Here is a 27,925-nt window from a genome sequence, read left to right as displayed (position 1 = left end):
AAATTATAGAATATAAATCATTATAATATGGGGTTTTTGTTGTTGTATGGTTGTTCTTCAGTGACCACGTTAATTGCTGCAGTTGTTGCATTTTGAGCAGTGAAAAAGAAAATCAGCTCTGGCTTCATGAGAAGCACTGCCTTAAGGTAAAAAGGTGGTTAATTTTACAAAGGTTATAGGTCATTGTTTCTTTCATGTGAAGGAAACTGTCAACAAAATATGCAGACTTTTATCCTTGCAACAAATTATGCTCTAAATTTTATCAGATGAATGAAAGCTGCTTTTCACAATGCTTTTAAATTGTTAGACATTGCTTAAACCTAGAGAAATCTAGATCAAGTCACAGATCCAACATAGCCCTTATTGTTCCAATAAGGCTACGTCAAGAGCATATTATTTTGCTATCAAGCCTCAACAACTGGCAGAACCAAATGGTGCAAACTGAAGGAGTTTACAAAATCACGGCCCAAGTGATAAATAAATTTCAGAATTTATGTATATTTTTCTAAAAATGCCACATGCCCTTTCAAGTAAGCAGTAAAATAAATTAAGCCCCTCAGTAAAATAACAGGGGTTAGGAACCTGTAGCCCACCAGACACTGCTGGACTACAACTCCCATCATTCCTGACCATTGACTATTATGGCTGAAACTGATGGTTGCTGGAGTCCAACTGCATCTGGAGGACCACGTTAGCCATCCCTGATATAACATCTCTATTTACAAAATTATTGAGGTGAAGGTGAAATCAGTTTTTCCTATGAATAATATATTTCTGGTATGATGACGTTTATACTGTTCTTACTGTTTTGAATTTGTTTCAGTATTTTGAATCCTCACCTTTCTCTTAAAAACAAGGTCACTCAACAAAAAATAAACATATACGGAATATGTTTTGCACAGCAGCAACCTGATAATCCAAATACATAGAATAATGTCAGATACATACCACACAAAGCTCAAATAATATAACACCAAGGGACCACACGTCCGATTTAGGGCCCGAAGGGAGATGCTTTTCACTTTGCATATGATCACTGTTTTTGATAATTCCCTGTGCAATTACCTCCGGTGCCAGATATGATGGATACCTACAAGTAATGGTACAATAATAAAAGCAAAAGCATATTTCAAAAGGCCTGCAGGACAAATCCATTGAATTTTCATAATGGACACCTGTCTCATTAAACTGCACGTCATCTTTTATAGCTTAAAAAACCCTTGACAAGGTAGAAATAAAAAGTGTCAGCCTAACCTACTTCACAAGATTGTTGTGAGGATAAAAGACAGTGGTGAAAAAAACCTTAAGCTCTTTGAGGGGAAAGTGGTATAGAAATTTAATGAATGAATAAATGAATAGCCTGCTTTCAAATCCTGGTTTAACAGCATTGCAATTATCTGCAGTGTAAATGCTGATTGCTCTCCTGCTGCTTCACTGGAAATATCAGGGGTAAATGTGTGAGGGTGATTTGAGTGTATAGTCGCTTGTCAATTACATGAGCTCTAGATGAGGCCTTCGAACGCTGCTAAGATGAGATTCTCCTAAGTTTAACCAGAATACTGTCTGGTAGCCAAAGTCAAGTTTTACATTTCTCATGGCAACCAGGCTTAGAATAATAGAATCAACCATTATTCTTTGTCAGGTGTGAGGAGATATTCTTGGGGGAAAACAAAAGGTTCACACACAACGTACGATTCCTAGAATGTCACAACGTAAAACTTACCCTATAGGAAAATCAACATCGGCACCATAAGCTGTCATGTAGTAAAGGCCGAATTTAGCCAGTTTAGCATGACCCTATTAAAAAGAGGAAGAAATGTACTGATTATCAACCTAATGAGGGTTTCTACCTTGCAGGAAGCTTTGTGTTTGAAAATGCATTGACATTCATGTTTGAATTCACAATTTCCATGGCCAAAAATCTGATGGTGAGAAACTACCAGATATGATTACTCTGTCTGGACGTAGCCCTAGGCCAAATCACGACTTAGCATGGAAGGGCAAAGAGGTTCCCAGACCAAAGATTACGGCTGCAAGCTCCTTTCCTACCTGGACCTAAGCCTGGGGGAACCTCTTTCAGCCCTAGGCCCGCATTCCCTTGTGGGCAACCAGGGAAGGGCAGTCAGTGCCAAGAAGGGCCAGACACAAAAGTGGGTGAACAATACATATGACTCTTACCTTTGTTCAGGAGACTACAATCACCATCACCCAAACTCTATTGGTCTAACAAATACAGGTTATACCTGTTAGCATTTCACTCCTCTGTTGCTGGATGTGTTACAATCACATGTCTGTGTTTACTTTCTAGGCTTGGAAAGCCTGAGAACGGAAGCTAGCCTTATCTCTTCTGCTCTGTTGTATTTTTGTACTTTTTACTTTCTGTTCTCTCTTGGAGCTGAAATAAGAGAATCCCATGATCACTTTGTCCTGTATATGTTGTTGTTTAGTCGTTTAGCCGTGTCCGACTCTTCGTGACCCCATGGACCAGAGCACACCAGGCACTCCTGTCTTCCACTGCCTCCCGCAGTTTGGTCAAACTCATGCTGGTAGCTTCGAGAACACTGTCCAACCATCTTGCCCTCTTCTCCTTGTGCCCTCCATCTTTCCCAACATCAGGGTCTTTTCCAGGGAGTCTTCTCTTCTCATGAGGTAGCCAAAGTATTGGAGCCTCAGCTTCATGATCTGTCCTTCCAGTGAGCACTCAGGGCTGATTTCCTTCAGAATAGATCGGTTTGATCTTCTTGCAGTCCATGGGACTCTCAAGAGTCTCCTCCAGCACCATAATTAAAAAGCATCAATTCTGTATATACTGCTTCATAAAAGCTTAGAATGAGCACATCAATATCCACTTTGTTTCCGCTAAGCTCTGCTGAGTGTGTGTGCACATAGGCATCTGCTATGTGTTACTGGAGCGTACCAGGACTGATGAATTATGGGCGTCCCGTAGCTGCGCAACTTCAGGATGACACCCGGAGAGGTTTGTCTCATCTCGGGGGCTGCGTGGACCCCCTGGCATATTCCTACAATACCTAGTAGCCTACTAGGTATAGTCATGCAAAGATTGGGGACGGGGTTACACACACACACACACACACACACACACACACTTCTCTCCATGCAGGCAAGTAGAAAGCATTTTCATGGTTTAAGGACACATTTGCCAAGGAAAACCACTTGAGGAGGATTTAGAGCATGGCTGGTGTGGGAGCATGCATTTGAAGAGTCCCAAAGGTCAAAAAGAGAAGTCTAGAGGACCATATTTGGTCCCTGGGGATAATATTCCCCACCCATGCTTAGCGTTGCATTCAAACCCGGGCTTATGGTGTGTCTCGGTCCAGATAAGTGGCCCTCAGCTCCTGGACCCAATGTTCCCCACCGCTGGCTGAGCATTATATCCAAACCCACAGGCAAACCACAAAATCAAGTTAGGATGTAGCACTAAGACAGACCGTGGCTTAGCTCTGCATAGTGCAGAACCATAGTGCAGCTGCAATCTTTGGTCCAGGAACCAGCACGTTTCTTTGCTTTTGATAAGTTGTGGTGTGGCTCAGTGTTATGTGCAAAGTGGACCTAAGTGTGGTATTTCAGAACATTGCTCAGTCTTGCTTCAGCTTTCCCTCTACCCAAATTGCCAACATTTGTAGACAAAACTTTTATGTCCCATGCAGAAGATTTTCAATGAACACCATTGTAAGATGAAAACGTAAGAGCTGTCGTTCTCGACAAAGTTTCCCAGCTGTGTAGCTGAAGACATTTATTTCTGTTGAACGCTAGGATACGTGTGAAAGGCAGTCTCAAATTTGTGAAATCAAAATATTTTTCAGGAAGCCTGCATAATTATATTCCCATTTATTTATGTGTGTATTTATCCCAGAATTTATACGCCAACTTCCAGAGATTAAATCTCGAGAAGACCCACAAAGTATTACAAACATAAAATTCATTCACTGGATAATTACAAACCATAAAACCACAAATCTTTAAAATGCTAAAATGTCTAAAAATATTCTATTAGCAGCAATAAAACAGTTTCAGCAAAACAACTAAGGTTTTCACGATGGTTTATGGCTTGGGTTTGTCTGCAAGAGCTAAACCATGTGTCTGGATTTAGACGATCTGCTAAGCAAAACTGAATTTCACAATAAACAATGGTTCATGACATCCAAATGAAGTCACTGCATTCGTGTCTAGGAAAGGTGTTCCATTTTAGATAAAGGTAGACGTGTATCTTCCATTTACATGGGGGAAGAGTGCCATATAGACAAAACTGTGCAAAATATGAAAGTAAGAATTTACCTTGCATTTAAATGCAAAATGTTGCTTTTATAAGAGAGGTATCTTTCAAAAAGATTTCAAACGAAGTTCTTATTACATTGATGTTGACAAAGGATGCAGACCGACAGCAAAAACAAAATCTTCTAGCCTTACCTCTTGATCCATGAGGACGTTGTGAGGTGAAAGTGCACGGTGGACTATTCCATGCTTGTTCATGTACTGCAAGCCCTCCAGCACTTCATAGGCGATACATGAAATCCTAAAAGGGCTGCAGTGAAATAGTAAGAAAATAGACTGTTTCAGTTATTTTGGCCTGAAGCAATATTTTCAGCTGATCTTAGCCACTCATAATTCTCCCCACATAATCAAAGGTTACTATCCAAATTAAGCAGACAGGATAGAGGTAGACGGGAAAGCATAATAAAAGCCTAGAGGCGAGTTCGCTGGGTTCACAGCTGGGTTCACAAGAGAATGGTGCTGTTTATAGGTTCAAACGAGTTTCGTGTCCTTTAAGAAGATGTGTCATAGGAGGTCAACCATATGGAGGATTCTCACAGGCCTGGAAACTTCCTGCAGGTATCAGTATCAGAAGTGAAACTAGCTAGAGCTAAAGATTCACAAGGATTTTGTTTGGTCTGCATTTTTAAGTGAGTAGATCTGGTTCGTACTTCCCAGACTAATACACAGATCAGAACATATTCTTTAGTTCTTGCACTTCTCCATAGGTTGCGATACAACCCTCAGCTTAAAGAATATATCAATATGATCACAGAAATGTGTTTTTTTCAAATCAAATGCATACAAAATTTGCATAGTTTGTCATTTATCTATCTTTTGATAAATATTAGGTTAACTTGCTCTCCTGGTCTCCTTACCCAACTTAAAATTATCAGTTGGAGTGCCACTGGCAGTATAATACTATATGTTTCTTCTTAGAAGTAGAAGTTCAATGTAGCTTAAACTCAAATAATTGTATATGGGACTGCAGCCTGAGTTATATTTAACAAAACACAGTTAAGTGTAGGTGTCGGGTCGTATGGTCCAGGGGTCTTAAATCCACTGGATTTTTTGTTCAATCTCCAGAGTGGAGAATCAGAAAAACGTGAATGTGAGAAGCTGTAATTCACTGAAACACTAGAGGGCCTCCTCTGATTATCTTTGCACTATAAAAGTCAGAGCACCCGAAAGCAGAAATTCAGGATTAAATGCTAAACCCTATACAGAGCCAACTCTATACTCCCACAGTTTAAATTGTAACAATTGCTTTAACTATTAAAGTAAAGCATGTAATAAACACATTACATGAGGATCTCCTTGTGCTATGGGGAAGGCAATATGACCATCTCTCTTAGGTTTGCAACGAAGTCCTCAGTGGACAGGTGAAAATTAATGCATGCTAAGACCTCTGCAAACTGAGGGATAGAAACCATCGTTTTTATACTATTCCGCTCCCTGTGAATACTTAAGTTTAGAATTCTATCAGTAATTACTGTGAGGAAAATATGGGATGACATAAGCAGACAGGACGACTCTGAAGTTTCCTTTTTTAAAAATGTGTCTAACTGTTTTTGTTTGCACAAGACTCCAAAACATGAAACAACCCTAATTGAATGCAGAAATGTCTGCAGAGTCATACTACTTCTGGAACAAAATGCCCCATATACATCAATGGACGCTTTACTGGATGAGAGTACTTAAAAAATGTGGACTTTTTAATTATCCCCCTCAGAGTTCATAATTACGCCCGCTGGATGAACACACTAAAGAAAAAGACCCTCCTCTCCTTCTATCCCCAAGACAATACTAATACAGACCGAACTTGTAAGAAGAATCTAAGCTGGTGATGTTAGATGCAGCTGGTGGTCAGAGGATATAATTTAAAAAAAACAACAACCCTCCTCCAAATTTACATAATGAAGCAGCAGGGATATAATTTGCTTTCATCTTCTTTAACAGGGACCCTCAGCTGTTTGGAAAATGCTTTTTAGTCTGAAATGCTAAATGAATCCCTAATGCTTCTGACCATTCAAAATTCATACCAAAGGATAGCCCACATTTTTTCTCTCAGCGCACGCAAATAGAAGCCCATTAAGAGTGGCAGGGGCTACAAGGGAGGATGAATAAACCTCTCCCTTTCTCATTTTCCCATTCTTAAATTCAATTCCCCAGATTTCCACATCGTTTTTGGGTGTGTTTTTTTAAAGTCCTGATGAAAATCCACCAATGTTTTAATGTGGAGTTCTAATATATTATACGCACACAGTTTTGCCTAATACGCACATTATTTTGCAGAGCAATTTTCCCTAAGAGAGTGCCTTTTGCTATGTTATTCTCACAAACATATGAATCTTTATTAACAATTTACACTAGCATATGCATTTTTTGGTACACATCACGAGGGCTGAGAACTGCATTGCAAAGTTCAGAGAAGCGGGAATATCAAGGGATTGCTGCGTTTTGGTTTGCTTACAATTTCAGAGCCTCTGATTTGGTAAATGTGACCTAAATCAAATTTCTGCCCCATTCCTAACCAAGAGACAAGAAAGTGACCTTACACTTACCTCATAAGAATCTAACCTTGGGATTGAGTGCTCAGTATTTTTTAAGGTTCGGTGCAAACCGTTTAGAGGTAATGGATGATTAAGCAGTATACTAATTCTGTTAGATAAATAAATAACAAATACTGCAGAGCAGATGCATACAAAAAGGGAGCGAAGGGGACAATGGCATGTGTGTGTGTACGCGCAAAGTGCGTTCCACAATAGGAGAAAGGATAAGGCATGGAAATGAGAGTGATCTATGTACAAGGAAGAGTTGAGAAAAGTGCAGAGGAGGGTGGAAGGGGAAAGGAGAAATGTGAGTGCACAGGGGGTTGTGAAAAAGGAAGGGATAAGAGGCTTGGAATTAGGTTCAAAGATGAAAGGGTCCGAAGGAGAAGGTGATGGGATACTGAACTGTGGCAAATGAGCTCTCCATAATAAAATGGCAGGTCTTAAAAACACACACACACAACCCCCCCCTTCCTCCATGCAGTAAGTGTGCAGTAAACTTGTATGCCAGAATGTACAATTATTGTTTTTTTACAAGTTCTAACTAGTTTCCAAAAAAATGGGTGTGTGCGAGAGGGCCAAGCGTATACAGTCAGAACTTCACATTCACTTTCCTCTCTTTCTCTGGAACCACTTGTTGGGTTTGGCTGTGGAAATGGCTGTAGAGACAAGCACAGCTTTCTCACTTGTGTGTTTATCTATTCTTCGGATTCTGTTTCCAGCTTTATGGCTAAACCAAGGCCAAACCCAAAGTGCAGCCAAACAGAATTTTAAGCTGGAGATTCGCAAGGGTGAAACCCTGTTAAATCGGGAATAAACTGTGTAATACAGAGCTGGCCAGCCATGTTTCCAACCCCCAGCGCCTTGGAGGCTCCTGTTGGACCATGGCTTTCATTTCAAAACAATTTCTATTTATAGATGAATTAATTTTTTGATGTTAATCAAGGTGGCAAATTAAACAGATAGGTGTATTATTTTCTCAGTTTAATTCTGCCAAGTTTTTCAGGTGTGACTCTCATTTAGTGGTGGCACAGTAGTCTGTTCATTCACTGTTACTGAAACAGATCCACTTTAAACAAAGAATTCCATCTGCTTGGTGCGGGAAAAGAGGTTTTTCAAAATATAACCAGCTACTGGAATGAGTGGAATACCACATAATGCAAGTATCTTTGAGTCTGCAGAAGATGTTCATAAAAAATAAAGAAGTTGTATCTCTTATAGTGAAAGGAAGTCTGGAAAGGATGACCATTAGCGTATCCAGCACACCATAATCTCTTCTTCAGGTTGCAGAAATTATTAGAACGGAACACTTTGCACAGTTCAGCAGAGACGCTATGCCTGACCTTAAGGCTTCAGCAGCTTCTGCCACTGATGAACACACTGATAATAAAACAAAAGTTGTTCTATTAAGTGCATATTCTTTAGGGTTAGCCTAGCTGTTACGTACCCCATCGTGATTTGATTACATACCACAAGCAAACACTTTTCTTCAATATTTTTATTAGCCATTATAAATAGAAGGCTTTATCAAGGAGACTGTGGTTAATATATATATTATGGAAAAAACACTCCCAGACTGCAGAGTCTCACTTCATTTGCATGCAGCCGCAACTGACTACCAGACCTATTCATTTTCACAACTTGCACTAAAGCCAGATTTTAAGGCATCACAATGTAGATTCGAAACGTGGGTGTCAATTTCTGAGCCAGGCAAATACCTTTTTTTATTTTTTCAGGCCTTTCGCATTCATTTTCATCTTGCCTGATGAGTTTTTTAAAAAGTTTTTAAACCATTCATATAGAATTTGTTGCCTTTTGTATATACAGTGGTACCTCGGGTTAAGTACTTAATTCATTCCGGAGGTCCGTTCTTAACATGAAACTGTTCTTAACCTGAAGCACCACTTCAGCTTTAGAAATTGTGCCCCTGGAGCACAATTTCTGTTCTCATCCTGAAGCAAAGTTCTTAACCCGAGGTACTATTTCTGTATTAGTGGTGTCTGTAACCTGAAATGTATGTAACCTGAAGCGTCTGTAACCAGAGGCACCACTGTATTCTCCTGTTTCCAATTTGTTGCTGGCAATCAAAAATTGGGAGAATCCTCTTGGGCTCAGGTCCTGCTTGTAGGCTTTCCACAAGAATGTGGTTCCAGTTACAGATAGGTAGCCATGTTGGTCTGTCATAGTCAAAATAAAAAAATTCCTTCCAGTAGCACCTTAAAGACCAACTAAGTTAGTTCTTGGTATGAGCTTTCGTGTGCATGCACACTTCTTCAGATACACTGAAACAGAAGTTGCCAGATCCTTCTATATAGAGAGAAGGTGGGGAGGGGTATTACTCAGAAGGGTGGTGGGAATAGGAGATTGGCAGATAGCTGAGATGAGCCTGTTGACGACTCTTAACGACTGCAATAGGTCTTACAGGAAAAGGCAAGGGCTGAGAAGGTGAAAAATGGCTAAGTCATGTATAATGAGACAAGAATGTGGTTAGCCACTGAGAGAACAGGATGTTGGGCTGAATGGGTCTTTGGTCATATCCAGAAGAAGTCTTTTTATGGTCTTTTTACGGCATTTTGAAATTGTGAAAGGAATTCGATGAGGATCATATATGAGTCCGAGCACTGGTCCAGCTAGCTCATTACTTCTTACACTGAGAAAATTGTGTTGTTGTTTTTTCCCCAAGCCCTCGCTAGAGATGCCAAGGATAGAACCTGGGTCTTTTGCAGCAAACAGAACCAAGAGCCTTGCAACAGCAAATTTTATTATGACATAACCTTTGCTGGCCTTTCAAGATGCCACGTGTTCCTTTGTTATTTTGTTTAATAGCCCTTAAAAAAAACAATTAATGGAAATGACAGGGGAGAAAGTTGGGGGGGATTAAAAAAACTAGGATAGATAAAATTAGGATTAAGGAAATTCACGGATGATAAATCCACCAACAGTTATTATGATTCGTGGGTAAGGAGTGGGACTTTTGTGTGGCTGGAATGTAGCATACTGTACAAAGGTAGCAGTTGCTTCCATTGCTCCAAAATACATCCATATCCCTGCCTCCATGGCTGGGTGGCAATGGCGCATGAAGAAGCTGCCTTATATACGGATATAGACCACTGATCCATCTAACTCGCTACGGTCAGCCACGACTTGCAGTTGCTAGCCAGGGTTTTAGTTGGGGGTCCTTCATAATAAGTCTTAACTAGAGTTGTCAAGGATTGACCCCGAGGCCTACTTCTGAGCTACAGTAATTTTAAATTTCTATTTAAATGTAATTAATACATACAGGCTCATGAAAGGAAAACTGAGGTTCACGAAAAGATTTTGGTCCAATTTTTATACACAAGCTTAATGATAGAACATGGTAATTATTCGTTCCATTGCTTAACATTAAGGTAAGTTTCTTGCATCAACTCTCGCACATGTGAAAATGTGCAAGACGTTTGGCTCACAACCCTTTGGATCCTGATCATGCTTTGTACAAAACAAACAACCGCAGAAGTAATGCAACCTTCCAATTAAAACCAACAATGATATTTATCAAGAACTGTTACCAAAAACCCACACCTTTTTCATGCAGGAGAGTAAAGACCTTTGGAGAATACAAATTGCCCTCTAGAGCCACTTTCAGATATTTAAAATATTTGGAAGCAAGTCTTTGGGTTTCTTTGTGCTTTTTCAGCTGCAATTCTTTTAAAAAACCAAGTCATTCATATTATTAGCATTATCCTCTCGATGTATTTCCCCCCCTAAAGAGTTCCTGACAGGAAATTACTAATTAATTTCATCATTATTTTTCTTTCCTTAAAAATATAAATAATATTGCATAGTGACCTTGTATACTGTTTTCCAGCTTAAGTTTGTGAAAATCACAAAATCTGTCTTACAGCCTCCTCCTTGATAGCAAGGCCAAAAGGAATATATTGATTTAATAAAATGTAAAGCCATGAAAAAATGCTGACATAGCAGGCCACCAGGTTTATGCACTGGGTTTCAACACACCATTTCAACAGATGACAATAACTGAGTAGAAACTTATTAAAATACTTGTCCTCCCCCCTCTTTTTAGCAAGTCAAATTCAATTTGATATGCATAGTAAAATGAAAAGGAGAAAAGGAACATCTAGTGTAGGACTTCCACAGGAAAAAACAAAACAAAAAGTGATTTCAAAGATGAGACAATGGATTTTCTCACTATTATAAAGGTAAAGGTAAAGGTACCCCTGCTCGTACGGGCCAGTCGTGTCCGACTCTGGGGTTGCGCGCTCATCTCGCTTAAGAGGCCGGGAGCCAGCACTGTCTGAAGACACTTCCAGGTCACGTGGCCAGCGTGACGAAGTTGCTCTGACGAGCCAGCACCAGCGCAGTGCACGGAAACGTCGTTACCTTCCCTCTATAAAGCGGTACCTATTTATCTACTTGCACTTGGGGGTGCTTTCGAACTGCTAGGTGGGCAGGAGCTGGGACCGAACGACGGGAGCTCACCCCGCCGCGGGGATTCGAACCGCCAACCATGCGATCGGCAAGTCCTAGGCACTGAGGTTTTACCCACCCGCGTCTATTATAAAGCCCAGTTCAAAAGCCACTTCCATAGGCAAAACTAACCTCCATTTTTCTCCTATCTCATCTTTCACAGTATCTCAATTATTCAGCTATTTAGAAATCCTTCCCTTCCCGTTGCCCCCTACTCCAAAGGCCCTATCAGTCAAAAGCACAGAAATATTGGTTGGGAGGTGGAGGAGAGAAAGACTTGCAGAGAATGATCATGAAAGTTCTATCTGTAATTGTCATGGTTAGCACTGCAAGACAGAATGTCATCAGACAATCACAATCAGAAGTTAAGAGTTCTGGTCAAAGCACAGAAGCAGCACATTATCTGTTACCAAAAAGAGATGAAAGAAATATGGCAAAGGGGGAGCTTCCAGTTCCTTTCCCAGACATATGCACACAAATGCACACGGGCACACATATATCAAACCCTCAGCAGCAGAGTTGCTCTGATCAGCTCCCAAGCAAGCGAATGCTGATGGAGGACGGAAAAAGTGATTTGTGCCCAAGGGAATGTTATGTGCACGTCTGTGTGTGAGCATGGAAGAAAGTAGGTGCATTCCTTATTGTAAGCCTTCTAAGCATCTATTTATCATATCAGGTGGATCTGACACCCTGCCAGAACAGTGAATTGAAGTTAAATCTGCCAAACAGTCGTTTTACAAACATGGCTTGCATTTGACACTCTGTAAATCTGGCACCAAATGCTTTCAGCAGACACTGGATTCAGTCCAGAGCTCCAACTGGAAGCTCAAGCATGGATCTGACCCCAGCAGCATCGCTTGACATGTGGTACCAACAGTGCCGAATGCAAGCCACAGTTGCAAAGGGGGGGGGGGGGAATCAAAGCACACTCTAAGGCATCTGATACGAAGTCAGGTGAGTGACCGGTGGCCTTACAGATCAAATAGATTCTTTGGCCCATCTCTACTGGAAATATGGTGGCAGAAACTAGGAACAGGACTTTCTAAAAGGGGAGCTCTCCTGCCTGGTGAGATCTAACAGGCTCCTCTTCCTTTCACTGGCTGTAAACTTAAAAAAAAAGAATTATTAATTTTTATGTTGTGGAAAACCTCTATTTCTTCCATGCCCTTTCTTGGATTAGCATTACTGCAAACATTTACATGCCAACCTGAGGCACTCTTAAACTGGTTCTCAAAGTATATATTTAGGAACATTCTTGGGCTCACTTAAACTGGCAAGGAATGTTGAACTTTAGAAGGGGGGTTGTGTATGTGAGGGAACAGATGATTTTCCAAACTCTAAACTGGGGGTCACTGATCCAGTGCCTTCCAGATATTGTTGGACTCAAATTCCTACCAATCCCAACCAGCATGGCCCATGGTCAACAGAGTTATAGTTCAGCAGCATCTGGAAGGCACCACTTTGCCTACCCCTGCTCTAAACGCTAGGCAAGTATTACTTTTGAGCAAGGCCATTTATTTCAGAAACTTCCAAGACACAGGAAAAGTAGGGCAAGGTATTAACGCACCAAGTAAGCATTATTTGAAAGATAGTCTGTTTAGGGACTAAAAGCTTTTGCAAACAAGCAAAGAAGACATTTGTATTGAAGCAAAAGAAGTAGCTGATCAGGCATGCTACAGAAGTGTATGTGAAGATGTGAGCAAAATCATCTGGATCAATGTTTGCAAATGAACATGCTGCAAATTATCCTAATGCCTCTTCACTATGAAGAAATGAATGATGTCCTTTATGATAAAGGGCATAATGGCTGGACTCAGATACGGTGTGAAATCATGGTTTGTGATCTGTAACTGTAGTTTAAATTCCACACAGTGGCTTAAGCTTCCAAGTGTGCAGAAGGCCAGCTGGGTCTAGATCTGCTTGCTTTTGTTTCCTTTTTGTTTCCTTTTTAAAAATTTGTCTTTATTGATTTAAAATATCATCTTACATATATGCTACAAATAGTTGCAGCAAAATTAAACATGAAAATATAACAGAAAAAAGATAAAGAAAATAAAAATAAAAAAGAGGAGAGTTAATAAGAAATGAATATTGGTTATAACATCCTGTCTTTTCTAATAAAGTCTTCTGAAAGAAACTTCCAATCATTTTTGTTGTACTTTTTCTATTGTCTTAATTTTATCGCACAGTTTGTTTTATAACTTTTCCTGTATATTTTTCTAGTATATTTATTCTATTTGTTTATTATATACAAGTATCATTCAGTTCTGCTAGGATAATGTCATTTTTACAATATAATCTTATATATTCTTTGAATAGTCTCCATTCTCTGCTTGCTTTTGTTTCCTATCTGCTCAGCATTCAACATCAAGCTCGCTTCCATTTTCATGGCGCGACAGTCTTCCAAGAGGTTTGTCAAGGCTCTGAAGAATCACCATCACATATTCCAACAGCAAACTCATTCTCTGAGTGAGGATCCTTACTTATATAACCAAAACGGCACCATCCACAGACAGAGGGTAGTATAAACAGGTGTGCGGGAACCCCAATATTTGCAGAAATACCGAAAAAATACCCTCCCAAAATCAATAAGGACTGAAAAGATAGGGGACTCAGAATGCTGTTTTTTATTGGGGGCAGGGAGAGATGGAAATGAATATTCAGGAAGAATGAGCCTAACAACAATTTTCCCTACCTTTGATTCCCATTAACTGGCATTCAGAGGCTTACTGCATGCTTTGTAAACCAGCTTAAAACTGTGGTTTCAGATCCTAGTCACAAAACCTGTTAGCTGGCTCAGGTTTGGGCATGAAAATCCTGGTTCAGCAAAACAAAATGTGATTTTACATGACCTCCAGGCTGGCTCAGAGCAAGTGGTAACGTTTATTGTTACATTAACACCTTCTGCTATAGATTGAATTACTTTGCATACCAGCTTCAGCTCCCATTTTATATTTACTAAAAATTCAAACTAATTAAGAAAAGCAGTATTGGATAGTGCATAAACAAGACATGACTAATGGATTTATTTTGCTTCATGACTTCACACCAATAAATGCTATTTTGGAATTGAATTACTGGGAAAGGATTAAAATGGAAATAAACAAATACCCAACTATATATATATGTTGTTATACTTGATTGTGACAAATAGTTGTGTGTTTTTTAAAAGAAGTTTCTTGATTACCTACTTCCATACTTTTCCACTGTTTTAATATTCCCTTGCTCTTCAGCTTATTTGCTCAGACTGGTTGCACTTTTCTACATCCGTAGCAGCAACACTTAAATCATGTTTATATTGTAAGAATGAACACATACTAATTAGTTCCAGAAAGGTGTTGTAGAAAGGTATTTTAACCCAGAAAGATTGCATTTTGAGCTATGCCCCTTTCTCCTTAATCCTTCTTTTACTGAGAGACATACAGTATTCAGTATTTCAGAAGAATTATCTTAGAAATACCTACTCATCTGTGTCACCCCCAAAACCTGATTTTACTCAAAACGAGCTCACTTTCCACAGACTCCAATCTCCTAATCCAACCTAAACATAATTCATCTCATTAGTTAAAACAGAGCTGGATAACCTGTCACTCTCAAGATGTTTCTGGAGTCCAGCTCCCATCAGCACCAGTCAGCGTAGCCAATGGTTAGGGTCAACCATGGACCTGAAGACTCAACATCATTTAGAGGGCCAAAGGCCTCTTCAGTGTTCCAAATGAAAGCACCACACACACAACCCTTGAAGCCGTATCAATGGCTGCTTCTGAATTGGAATCATATGAGTGTTCAGTTGCTGGAAAGCATTTGCCTTCCTCTTACCCCTTTCCTCGTCTTATTTTATTTTTTTATAAGCTACATGTTTACCCTTTGGAGAACCTTTTCCACATAAAGCCTACCTCCCGTTTGATTTTGGAACACAATACAAACGGTAATGCATTTATAGCAGAGGATGGAACAAAGACATCTAATACATGGAGTAGACAATAGTTTAATAAGAGCAAATAAAACCTACTCATCCGAGTCGGATCATGTTTTCCACCAAGCTAGTAAACAGCTGCAGACAGAGTCTGCTTCCGATCAAAGGGTCTATGTATAACATATTATACCTCTGTATCTCTCTGATGGTTCACTGGTAATTTTTCAAAACCATAACCTCTGAAACATATGACAACTATATTTTATTGAAGACATACTATGACCACTCCGCTCACTAATTCAGAACAATTCAAAATGCATAATGCAGGTGCCATCTAAATGTCTACATACTCCATTTGTCGGCTTTTGTGATTATAAAATTGCAAAAGGCTTCAAAAAGAAAAGGGGGGCATTTTAAAGTATAATGTGGAAAAATAATAACAGAATGGTGTGTGTGCTTATTTTCAGTGCTCAGAAGAAAACATTTCTCAACTAACAGCTTTAAAAGGTAGCTTTTAGGACTCTGCACCTCTGACTAGAAAAACTGGAATTCAAAGGCAGGCAATTTACAAAGTTGTAAAACCACTAAGGCTACAATCTTCAACAAACTTACTAGAAAGCAAGCCTCATGGAGCCTAGTCACTGAATAAAAAGAAACAGGGTTGTGTTGCATGACACTAGCTAGAACTTAATAAGGTTGTTGAATTTCAATTGAAACCAATATTCTAATTAGAATGAAAAATCCAGTTTGATTATTTGCTTGTACTTTGAACAAATAAATGTTAAATGACAATCTTTTGCTATGCAGACAGACAGACATATATGGCAGTTACTCTTATGAACAAGATCGCAGTTCTACTGGCAGGCTACAAACATAGCACATTCCTTTCCAAGATTGTATACTGCAATTTTATTGATATTGAGTTGTTGTTGTTCCAATATTTAAATGCCAGAGTCAGATTTAGAGTCAATATCCAGACGGGGAAAATTTCTCAAACCGCAAAATTCTGCAAAATGCAATTACAGCTGAAGTCATTAATTTTTTTATTATTGCATTGCATTCATGAAATTTGTATACCGCCTTTCATTCAAAGATCACAAGGAGGTTTGAAACATACAAATACAAAATGAGAACACAAAATATATAACAAAAAACTAACAGACTAAGAAACCAATAACTCCCCTCCAATGAACACATTTAAGAGGCCATAGTACTATCAGGAATCCTATCTGCTCAGATGTGCCCTAAGTTCATTTGAGTTGCAGGCAGAAAAAAACCAAGCTGCCCATGATTTACTGTGAAATGCAATGCATGCTTACCTACTGTGCTCACTGGGGCTTACTCTCTTGTAAGCATGCATAGGCTTACAGCCTTGGTCTAATTCTTGAAGTTCTTTATTCTAAACCAAATGTTTTAGATCCTGACACCAAATGAGAAGTGGTTATATCAGTTTCCCAGTGTTCGTGGGGCTGAGTGTTTTGCTAACATTTCGCCTTCTACAACTATACCTATACTGTTGCCCAGGTTATTTCAACAAGGTTGCCGAGAACGTATGGTAGAGGTAATAATATACTCTCAAGAGGCTTTGAAGATCATTACGTTTAACAAAAGGTTTCCATTATCCAAAATGTATCCATCTGGGGATACACAGAGATCATAACAGAAAAGTGTGCTGCAATGTTTCTGTGGAATGTTTAGCTTCCTGACTGAGTTACAAGAGAAGCCAAATGTAGCGGAACTATTTGAGATATCTAACTTCGAAGTTAGAAATTCTGATCAGCTCTTCTTAAGTAGTATCCTAGTGGAATGTCACCAGCTTATGGAAAAGTGGGAGAAAAAGGAGGACAAGTTCTGGTGGACTCAAAAACAGAACTGTGCAGAAACACCTATGCAAACGTTACCTCATATGTAATCGGTATAATGATGCATGACTTCATAAGATTAACTGCAAATAACTATCAGACAGCTGTATAGCCTGCTGTTTTGCAATATGCATGGAAAGATGGACCGTCCACCCATGGTATATCTTCAGTTTCAGCAACAGCCTAATGGAAGATTTCCTGCTGACTTGACATCAGCTTGTGGTACAGGTGCAAAGGACTTATTTCCTGGCAAGTGCAAGAAGAATTAATCTATAAACCATAAGGACAGCTTCTCCCATTCCATAACAGTTTGTGAAATTAATTGCAATAGCATGCATATCAACTTTGGGTATAAAACCTGTTCTATCGTGAGCTAATATAATCAAAACAAGTAGGGGGGAGGGCCCCAAATAGTTCCCTACAAAGCTAATTGACGGAGATGGATTGAATAGCATAACTGGGAATTGCTCTTTCTTAAATTATTTCTGGCTATTGAAAGGTCTTAAGACAGAAACAAAAAGATGTCAATTTTAATTAACTGAAAAACAATGGGAAATGTTTCAGTTGCTCTCAGTGAAAGTATCCCTGAGGTGAAACAGCTTCTCTTTTGCATAGTATGAACTCGAAATTTTGCTGCATATGCTGGCTTGAGAAATACACACAAAAAAGCCTTGAGGGAGGCACATTTCTTTTCTGATTTGGGCTTTAATTTTTTTTTAGAAATTATGCTTCCATAAAAAATTGCCACTGGCTGGGCATTTCTCTTAAGATAGGTAAGAAAAAGCTTTCAGTCTTTTGCCTTGCTGGGCAAAGGGGGAATTAAAGGACTGGACATTCAAATAACGCTTCAGGAAAAATAATGAAGGCAAACTGCTAACATTAAACTCACTTTGGAGATACTTTAGACAGACATTACAACATTTTTATATAGGTTGGGTCAAAACATTATTCTTGGACTTAGTAGCATCCCCGAGAGCTGACATAACTCAGTGCCTAAAAGCGAAACCCCGTATATGAAACTAAGAAGCAAGTCCTATGAAGTTCAATAGAGTTTACTCCCAGGTAAGTGACAAAGCTACAAATCCCCAATTCAAATGTTGTTTCTGCCACTATTTCTCAGCTTCAACACCTCCTCACCCAGCAAAAGGAGAAAACAATACTGACTTACATTACAGGGCTGCTAAAATTACAAAAAGCAGTGAATAGAGTTTGTGAAATGCCTTGAAAGTTTAAAATACAGAGTATTTTATTTTATTTTACTGGGTTCTTATTTTATTCGGCAAAATTTAAATACCACTTAATTGACAAAAATCCCCTCAATTTATTATTGTGCTTTTGTTCCTTATTCCCTTCTAAATCACCTGGGAACATAAATTAATTTTGAAGGCACAGGATGTAAATTATGTAAAGGAATATCCTAGTTTTAATGTACCATTAGGAAATGTGGTATCTACGATCTTTGGTGACGGGGCTTAGAAGTCTTCCATCACAGCAAACTGTTAATTGTTAAGCAATCTGCTATATATCTCTGATATCCACTGAACAGGCATGTACCCTCTCATTGGGTATAATCTATAAACCAACATCTGTCAACATGCAATGAAGATAAAATTTAGAGCTCACTCCATCCATATGCCAAGCACAAATGGCAGGACTCAGATAGAAGCAGTCTCAGTTTCTGCTCTATAGCCAAGTAGACAATTGGTGATTATTCTGTGGGAGCTGGCACTTAATGACCTGGTGGTAAAATAATTTCTGAGATACATTATTTCCAATTCATTTCAAAATGTGTTCAGTTGCCCCTCAAGTCTTCAATCCAGCTAAATAAATCAGTAGGAAAGAATCTAAATTCAACAAAAGTGAAATGGAAATATTAACACTAAGCCAGGTAAGGCCAAGGCTGGAGAATTCAACCACAACACAAGTTTGGTCTCATTTATGGGGTGAGTGCAAAGGGATCTAATTTGCACGCTTTATTTGAAAATTACTTTTTATTCTATGTAATAAGAAATTCTGGTAGATTTGATCATGGTTTTACTGCATATGTATCAACTTTTTTGTGTGTTTTGGTCCCCCCCCCCCTTCTTTGGATGATGCTATGGCCTTTGGCTAGTGCAATAAAAGTTTCTCTCTCTCTCTCCCTATTTTCATATTTATCAAAATGCAGACACCACTGTAAGAGCCTGATCCTAGGGATGCTGCGTTCTCAGAGGAAATCCTACTAAGCACTATTGCTATGCCAAAATCTGGCCCCATTCCCTAAAAATTCTAAAAATGTACACATGCACAATCTACCTGCACAATCTGTACCCTGAAGAGGGTGCAAATTACACCAAGCAGCTCCATGCATGCAGACTTTATGTGCAAACAGTTTGTAGGCTCCATTTACAGCTTCAGATAACTGTGCAAACAGGAAGCAAAAGGCACTTCCTGTATCCACACAATCATTTCTTTGTATGTGTCATATCAACAGGGATACTGTGCTATGCTACCAGTCCAAGGCCAGAAGCAGACAGGGTTGCCATGCTATATTTTGCGCTGAGCAGAGGTATGGCTGAGGCTTCCTGATCCCCTCACCTGGCTAGAATGTACTCCTTTGTCCGCTGGAAGAAAATAATGTTGTAATCTCTGTTCTGCATTTTACATTGCACAGCAATATCAAATGTCCTGAACCTGATGCTGCACTTTATATCATATAGCAATACAGAAACTGCAGGGAAACATCAAGATATATACTTTCATTTTCTTTTCACATAGAAATGAAACTAACATTCATCATTTAGAAGCTTAAAACCCTGCACAACTAATGCACAAGCACTGTCATGTACACACAATTCCTCAATACGTTTCAGGTTGGCTTTAAAAAAACCCCCAAAACTCATTATCTGAAACATAACTTAAAACACAAGCAAAGCATATTGGAAGAAATGGCTGGCAGGTTCCAGTACTTTCATCGTAAAATCGTAAAACTTTTGTGAAGAAGTAAATATATGCTTCATCCTAAGCATGTGTTTATCTGGCTGCCAGAAGGATAAAGTACTGGAAGATGTCAGCTTTGAATCTGTTAGACCTGCAAAGGTAGTTAACGTTTTAAAAGAAAAAGTGCATCTGGACTTTGTAACTTAAAGTAGATAAACCTTTCAGTTTGCATGTTTCCTTGCAATGTTTTTCTTGATACCATACCTCACTGGTTTCCTGTCTCGAAGCAAATCTTCCAGACTCTTTCCACAGTGTTCCGCAACAACCACTAGCCTCTCTGATGAAAAATATACACAGAGAGACAGATTTAGTATCTCAGTGCACACAGGCACAAAAACACTTTCACTCTTGCATCCCACTGAAATTAAAACCATATTATGGTAACGCTGCATCTCATAATACAAAGAGGATGTCTACTTATTTTAGGGGAATAGAAAATCATACTGAGTATACATTACACAGAATATAACCAAATTAACACGTAGATGGCAATTATTTGCAGCCAACGTCTAGAGTAATTTCAGTGTAGAGAACATATGAGCATTTTTTTTCTCATTTTACATCAACAACCATGGGGGGGGGGATAGAGTAAATAGAAATTTTCTGTGATGGGCTGTTTTTAATTTTTTATTTGTTTTTGTTTCTGATTTGGCAATTTTTATGGAGTGTGTGCTTTTAGCATGGTAAAGATTTTGTTATTATTGTTTTGGTTATAAACTCTGAATATTGTATACATTTTATATTTCTCCATGTTGCCTTGGGTCATTTTTGAAAAAGGTAACTAAGATTTTTTTTAGTAACTATTGCCATTTTTTGAAAGTTTCTTTGTCAGTTTTATGGTCAGTACTTCCAATTTTCTACTTTTTCTAAATGCATTTGGAAATGTATTAGAAACTTCTAGTATTATATTAGCTGCTCTTTCAGTATCAAAATTACCAAGTTTTTTTGTGTAAGTGAAGGAAAACAAGAAAGAAAAAAATAGATAAGTGGGTACCATTATTTTTGGAATAGGGCTAGTATAATAATAGCAAAATATACAAATTGTTTCAGTTGCTACGAGTACATATGGGTTAACCTACTCCATTGGCATTTTCTCCATTTCTTTTATTTACCACATTGAGGAAACAGACCACTGCTTTTGAAAAGGAACATTTCTCCATTACTGTGAAGGAGAGCAAATTTTAAGGCATAGCACTCGCTCCCTTTGTACATTTACAAACATTCATCACACCATTTCCCCCACATAAAGCTTAGTTTGCAATTTACTTTTTGTAATGCAAGAAAGTGCCATACTTTCCCGTGTATAAGACTAGGTTTCTTTCTTTAAAATTTATGCTAAAAAGTGTGGGCCGTCTTATACATGGAGCCATCTCCCCCCATTTTCCAAAATTTGAGTTCCCCAAAACAGGAGGCATCTTATACACGGGGGCGTCCTATACATGGAAAAATACGGTATTTCAGTTGCAGGTCCCCAACAGGACATAATTTTAGAGGCCCATACTTGCGCACCAGCCCTGGAAAGGTCCATTGCCATTGTTCCTCTGACATCAGTGCACTGATGGTGGAGAGGTCAAAATGGGGGTGGGGTGGCATTTCAGTAGCATGTTGGGAGTTGATAGGGGGAGGCTTAAGATCTGTTGAATCCTTCCATTCCCACAATATGCCCTCAATATGGCATGTATGCCCTGGGGCTGGATAGAATGAGAAGGGATACATTATTTAAAGAATACCTCAAGACAGCCAATGGAAGGGGGCCAAGAGAAAACCCTACCCGCCCACTCCATCTAGTGCCCTGCTGGGCACCAGCTTGGTAGGGCTTTCGATTTGACAGCTCATCCACTGCAAGTACCGCCTCTCCCAACCCAGTAAGATTTTTCTTTTAAACAACTGAAATATATAAACTGTGTTATTTAGGAAAGGAGTGTAATGGTGAAAAGGGGATAGGGATTCAGAGATCAACTGAAGGAAAACAGTGCCTCATGCTAAAACCTCTCCTGCCCTCACCAACTCCATTCACACAGGGGTATCGATTGCCTTACTATTATCCACAACTGAGGTGCATGGATGAGCATGGGGGACAGTTACCTTGAACATGATGCTGTGGCAGCCACCAAAATCTTAGTAATTGTCAACATTGTTCCCGATAACAGCATTATTTAAGGCAGAATTTCCTAAACTGTGCTCCCTGAGCTTCATTTGGGTGGTCTGTGGATTTTGGTTGAGGATGGTATATCCATCCCATTAAATATCCGCATTGGTTTTTAAATGCATTTGTAGTGTTTCTTTTATATCTTGCATTGTATTTTATGGCATTACAATTTGAATTCCATGGAAATTCAAACAAATAAAAAGAGATCGTGACAGGCACATCCATTCTGCTACACTAATTTTGTTATAAAATGCACCGCCAGCTAAGACTATTTTTGGATTTTCCTCTCTGAGCTGCGTCATAATACATTATTCTTGTATAGCTATAAGAATATTGCCATTCTATGTACAACCACCTCTCCTTTAAAACAGATTTACAATGTGAAGCTTCTCCTCTGCTTTGCCAGACATTCTGCTTAGCTATACAGCAAAAGCTACAGTTAAATAAAATTCACCATGTAAAAGAAAAGAAACTTCACTTAAAAGTAATAAAACTGATCCCAGGTGTAACAGTCACCCTCCACCCCCACCAAGATACCAAGAAAGCACGATCATATTGAATAAGTTTGGAACAGTTTATAGAAGACAGGAAAACCCTGGCTTCTGAACTAACTTTTATTCTTTGGCGATCACTCGTAGCTGAGTAAGATTGTCTTCCATAAACATGGTTTTAACGATGAGTCTGTAAGTGACTGTGGAGGCCAATTCTGGACTCATACGTCCTTCCACAGTGGGGACATTGGTTCCTGGGCGGGAGTTGATCACGGTGTGGATTTGCCAAGTGTGCCTTCCTCTTAGCACGTTTCTCCCTTTCATCCTGCGTTCGAGTGTCTTCAAAGCCCATGGCACCTTTGGTAAAGGCTGTTCTCCAACTGGAGCGCTCACAGGCCAGTGTTTCCCAGTTGTCAGTGTTTATACTACAGTTTTTTAGATTTGCCTTGAGACAGACTTTAAACCTCTTTTGTTGGCCACCAGCATTACGCTTCCCATTTTTAAGTTTGGAATAGAGTAGTTGCTTTGGAAGATGATAATCAGGCATCTGCACAACATGACCAGTCCAACAAAGTTGTGTTGAAGAATCATTGCTTCAACACTGGTGATCTTTGCTTCATTCAGTACACTGATATTAGTTCGCCTGTCTTCCTAAGCGATGTGTAAGATTTTTGGGAAAATACAATGCCCTTTAAAGGACAGGTCAAATGTGATATCCAGCATGAGAATGGGAAAATAAAAAATGTAAATAGAACAAATAAAGTCAAGTGAAAAACTGAACAGCTGATTATAAGAAACACATAGAGCAGCATGCCAGGCAAGTTGTGAGGAATGCTTTGTATCTTTCAAGGAGCCCTCTGTGTGCATACAGAGACAGGTTGCACACATAGCATTGCAGTTCTCCTCACAGGAGGAATATGTAAGATTAAAAAGATGCACTTAAGAGATGGCATTTTGCAAGGAAACTAGCCTGCTAAAATGGGCATAGTTCAACCCGAAATCTCCTTTTTTCAGTCATGTTAAAGTCCCTACCAACTCTACGATTCTATGATTGACTTGAAACATTCCGTGGCCTACGAGATATACACCAAGAGGTGCCTGCTCTTGATGGCATTACACCCCCTCTGAAGGAGTGGGTACATAGCTTGGGAGGACTTCTGGACCCTTTGATGTTGCTTGACGCTCAGGTGGCCTCGGTGGTGTGGAGTGCCTTCCATCAGTTTCTGCTACGGACCTAGCTGTGTCCCTATCGGGATAAGGATAACCTAACTTTTGTCATCTATGCTCCAGTAACCTCTAAATAAGATTACTGCAACACATTATGCCTCTGAGGACAGTTTGAAAACTTTAGATGGTGCAGAATTTGGCAGTCACGTCACTCACTAGGGTAAGATGGTCTGAGCATATTACACCAATCCTGGCCTGATTGTACGGGCTGCCAATTAAGTTTCCAGGCCCAGTTTGAAGGGCTGGTTTTGACCTAAAAAGGTAAAGGACCCCTGACAGCTAAGTCCAGTCACAGACGACTCTGGGGTTGCGGCTCTCATCTCGCTTTACAGGCCAAGGGAGCTGGCGTTTGTCCGCAGACAGTTTTTTTGGGTCATGTGGGACTAAGCAGCTTCTGGCAAAACCAGAGCAGCATACGGAAATGCCATTTACCTTCCCGCCAGAGGGGTACCTGTTTATCTACTTGCACTTTTTGGCATGCTTTCAAACTGCTATGTTGGCAGGAGCTGGGACCGAGCAACGGGAGCTCACCCTGTCGTGGTTATTCGAACCGCCAACCTTCTGATCGGCAAGCCCAAGAGGCTCAGTGGTTTAGACCACAGCACCACCTGTGCCCCCACTTTTGATCTAGAAAGCCTTAAATGGACCGCAATACCTCAAGGACCACCTCTTTCCATATGAACTGACCCAGACCCTGTGATCATCACCTGAGGCCCTTCTTCGTGTGCCTCCTCAACATGAGGTCCTCAGGGTGGCAACATGAGAATGAGTGACTCCCCATTTGTGGAATGCTCTCTCCAGAGAGGCTCGCCTGGTGCCTTCATTACATATCTTTACGTACCATGTGAAAATATTTCTCTATAACGAGGCCTTTGGCTGATAAACATCCTATGGCCTTTTAAAATGTGTTTTTGGTAGGAGATTATGGGCTTATTTTTATTTTTAAAATGTATTTTTGTGTTCTTATTTTGTATTTCTATGTTGTGAACCACCCTGTGATCTTTGGATGAAGGGCAGTATACAAACAGAAATGACAGAATAAGTAAATTACAGCTTATATTTCATCTTCAACATGATATATGGCACACTGATAAGTTCCAAAATGCGAGGACTGGGAGAGAACTGTCGAGGCCGCCTTCTGTGGAGCACATTTCTTTTAAACTCTGAACTTCAAAAGAGAGATTTGAAGAATAAAATAAAAAGAAAGACAGATTGATGAATTGCAGGAACCTATGGAACAAATGGACTGAAAGAAGCCTGCAGTTTTCAAGAACAAACCCCCCCCAAAAGCATGTGAAGGAGCAGAGCGTGGGGGGGGGGGGATGGAGTAAAGAGAGATAAGCAGAGTGTGAAAAAGAAAAGGAAATACCTAAAAATTATCAATGTGATCTGAACTACAGGATAACAAAGAACTGCAGCCCAGCAGCATACATCTGTGTCTGTTATGTGCAACAACAGAGACAAGCCTGAAAAATGCTGCTACAGAGTCAGTCTGGGGAAAAGCAAACTGCCGTCTTGGGGGGAAAAAATGCTGACGGCTGCTTTGAAGTCTAATGCTCTGAAACACATGCACAGAATAATTACTGTAACACTCCTACATGCACACCCCAAAGTTATGGGGCAGGGAGGGGGTAGAAAGCACACTCACCATGCTTTCCACGAGAAATGTCCACATACTGGCAAAGCCTAGGATGCGTAATTGTCTTAAGAATCTGAAAGCGTCCCAGGATCTTTATGGAGTTTGGCGTCAAGGGCAGGCCGTTGCTCCCACAAACATCGTTCGGAAGAGCAGAAGCAAAGAAGGTAAAGGCTCCCAATTCTGCATCCTTTAAGGGAAACATCTTAGGAGTTCCGTGAGATACCCCTCCTTGTAGGTAGCGTTCCCCTGAAAAAAAAGAAAAGAAAAAAGGGAAGACAAACAATAAAACCAGGCTGCAAGGCTCCAAACCAGTAAACAGGCTGCCTATAGAGAGAAAAAACCAGTTTAAGCCCTACAGGTTTAATTTTAAGGCTAGTCAAGCAAACGAATGCCATTGATATTACTGCTGGTTATAACAGAGTGATGAAAGCCGTTTTTAGCATCTGAAAATGTATAAAGCAATAAAATGCAAGTCAACAGAATATTTAGAGGATTATAGCCTGAAGTGAACTCTGCAAAGGAATTATGCTATTTATTCAATTCTAGTAAGTAAGGATACAATCTAGAAAGCCTGTGCATCCATCCATATTTGAGCAGCAGCAGCAGATAGTCATTATTTTGCAGGAGGGAGTCAAGTACATAGTAGAAATTAAGACCACACAATTAAAGCAGATTATAATGCCCTGTTGCCCTGGATCACCAAATCCACTTTAAAAAATAGCAACCATCAATGGACTTCTTATGTTAAGAATATGATGGAGAAATGCACTGAAAAGTTTGGGAAGTTTTTAAAGCAACCTGCAGACAAATCAGGATGCATGTTTAATGTCCTATAACATCCCCATGAACCAATCTGAATGAACACTCATGCAAATCAGAATGAATGCTCCATAAGCAGGTCATCTGTAGGAGCCCTGAACTGCAAACACTTTTTGGCATTATATAGAGCTGCTGTTGTGGGGAAACAGAACTCCCACCCACTGCTGGCTAAATGACACAGGGAATATGATCAGTTGCGCACCATGGAAATAAAATATAGCTCAAGCTGAGTGTGCAAGCATCAAAGCAGTGTCAATCCCCAAATTAGGAGCAACATGCTTGAGGCCCCAACACATGCCTTTTGCCAGAGGGGCCCATAGATTGAGGACTGCTTCTGTTGGCCAAATTCTGACAGCTCTTTTCTGCCCTCCTGGCCCACACAATGCACTTTCCCCTGCATCAAGCGCACACTGGCCTTTATCAGTCCTTGCCCCCATGCATATGGGTGTGATATTTCAAGGTGGCTTTCCCATGCCTAAAGGCAGTGTAAAAAGCCACCTGGAGCAAATATGAAACCAGAAAAGGCAGCTGGCAATTTACAATGCTTCAAGAGTGTAAACAGGCACAGTATTTGTCACAGGTCCACTTGCTACCCAGTTTACTCTGTTCTGCTGGCATCTTTTTGTTCCAGAATCTGATGCTTAAAAACAAACAGTGCAATCATAGGCACACTTATTCAATAAGTATAGTTCACTGAATTCAAAAGGGCTTAATTCCACTTAAATCAGCAAAGGATTTCAGTCAAAAGTTCCTTTTTCAGAACCCCCTAGTAATGAGTATCTTTAGCAACCTATCGACCAAATTTGAACTTTTAAACTAGTCACTTAGCCGTTTGGGGGTATACTTCATGTACTTCATTTTGCAGCAGGGCTGTACAAATTTGGCAGCCCGAATGCTGACCACAGCAATCAACATAGATTGTATTATTCCAGTTCAGGGTTAACACTGCAGGTAAACAATTTTTTGCAGGGATCAATTTAAGATGCTACCTATGGCCTCTGAAGCTCTAAAGTGGGGTTGGGGTACCTATGGCCCTCTAGTTCTTGGTGGACTGCAACTCCCATCTTCAATGACCATTAACCAAGCTGGTAGGGCTCATAGAGTCCGATGACATCTGGAGGATCTGCTCTAAATCACCTGGGGAAAAGCTATTGAGATGTGAAGGCCCAGAAGGATCCGGGGGGGGGGGGCTTGGTTTCCCTCCACCCCACAGTTTTCCAATTGGAAACATTAGAACAAAAAGCCATTTATGAAATATCGTATTTTGGAATGGCTGGGGTGCTTTTAAAGAATACATATAGTTTGAAGAATTTTATGCAAGACAATCTACAGCTGTAGAGAATGATAATTCCAATAGCCACAGCGAGCACAGTCAATGGTCAGGGATAGTGAGACTTGCAGTCCAGAATAACCAGGTTGGTGAAGGTGGTTGCAGCCATAACCCTCACTCTAAGATGCATTTTCACATTGAGAGGGTGCTATCATCTTCATAAGTGGAGCATACAAAACTTGTTTGTTTGTTTGTTTGCTTATTAATAATAATGATGATGAT

At 39.9% G+C, this 27,925-nt stretch overlaps 1 protein-coding gene across 4 annotated transcripts in view; it reads right to left on the bottom strand.

Annotated features, from left to right (window-relative positions):
• The window catches only part of TBCK (TBC1 domain containing kinase), an 82,096-nt gene that overhangs the window by 52,640 nt on the left and 1,531 nt on the right, over positions 1–27,925 (bottom strand). For all 4 annotated transcript variants that reach the window (XM_081208071.1, XM_081208072.1, XM_081208073.1 and 1 more), the window contains 5 exons: positions 25,564–25,800; positions 20,253–20,325; positions 4,429–4,543; positions 1,724–1,797; positions 949–1,090 (listed from right to left, as the gene is read on the bottom strand). In XM_081208071.1, coding sequence (XP_081064197.1) covers positions 949–1,090; positions 1,724–1,797; positions 4,429–4,543; positions 20,253–20,325; positions 25,564–25,756 — 597 coding nt within the window. In that variant the 5' untranslated portion in view covers positions 25,757–25,800. The remainder of the gene's footprint in view (positions 1–948; positions 1,091–1,723; positions 1,798–4,428; positions 4,544–20,252; positions 20,326–25,563; positions 25,801–27,925) is intronic.

This window comes from Podarcis bocagei (assembly GCF_964188305.1).
Source record: "Podarcis bocagei genome assembly, chromosome: 9".
Classification (NCBI taxonomy): Eukaryota; Metazoa; Chordata; class Lepidosauria; order Squamata; family Lacertidae; genus Podarcis; species Podarcis bocagei.
Note: the sequence above shows the minus strand (reverse complement) of the source record. Positions and strands in the feature narration are given on the sequence as shown.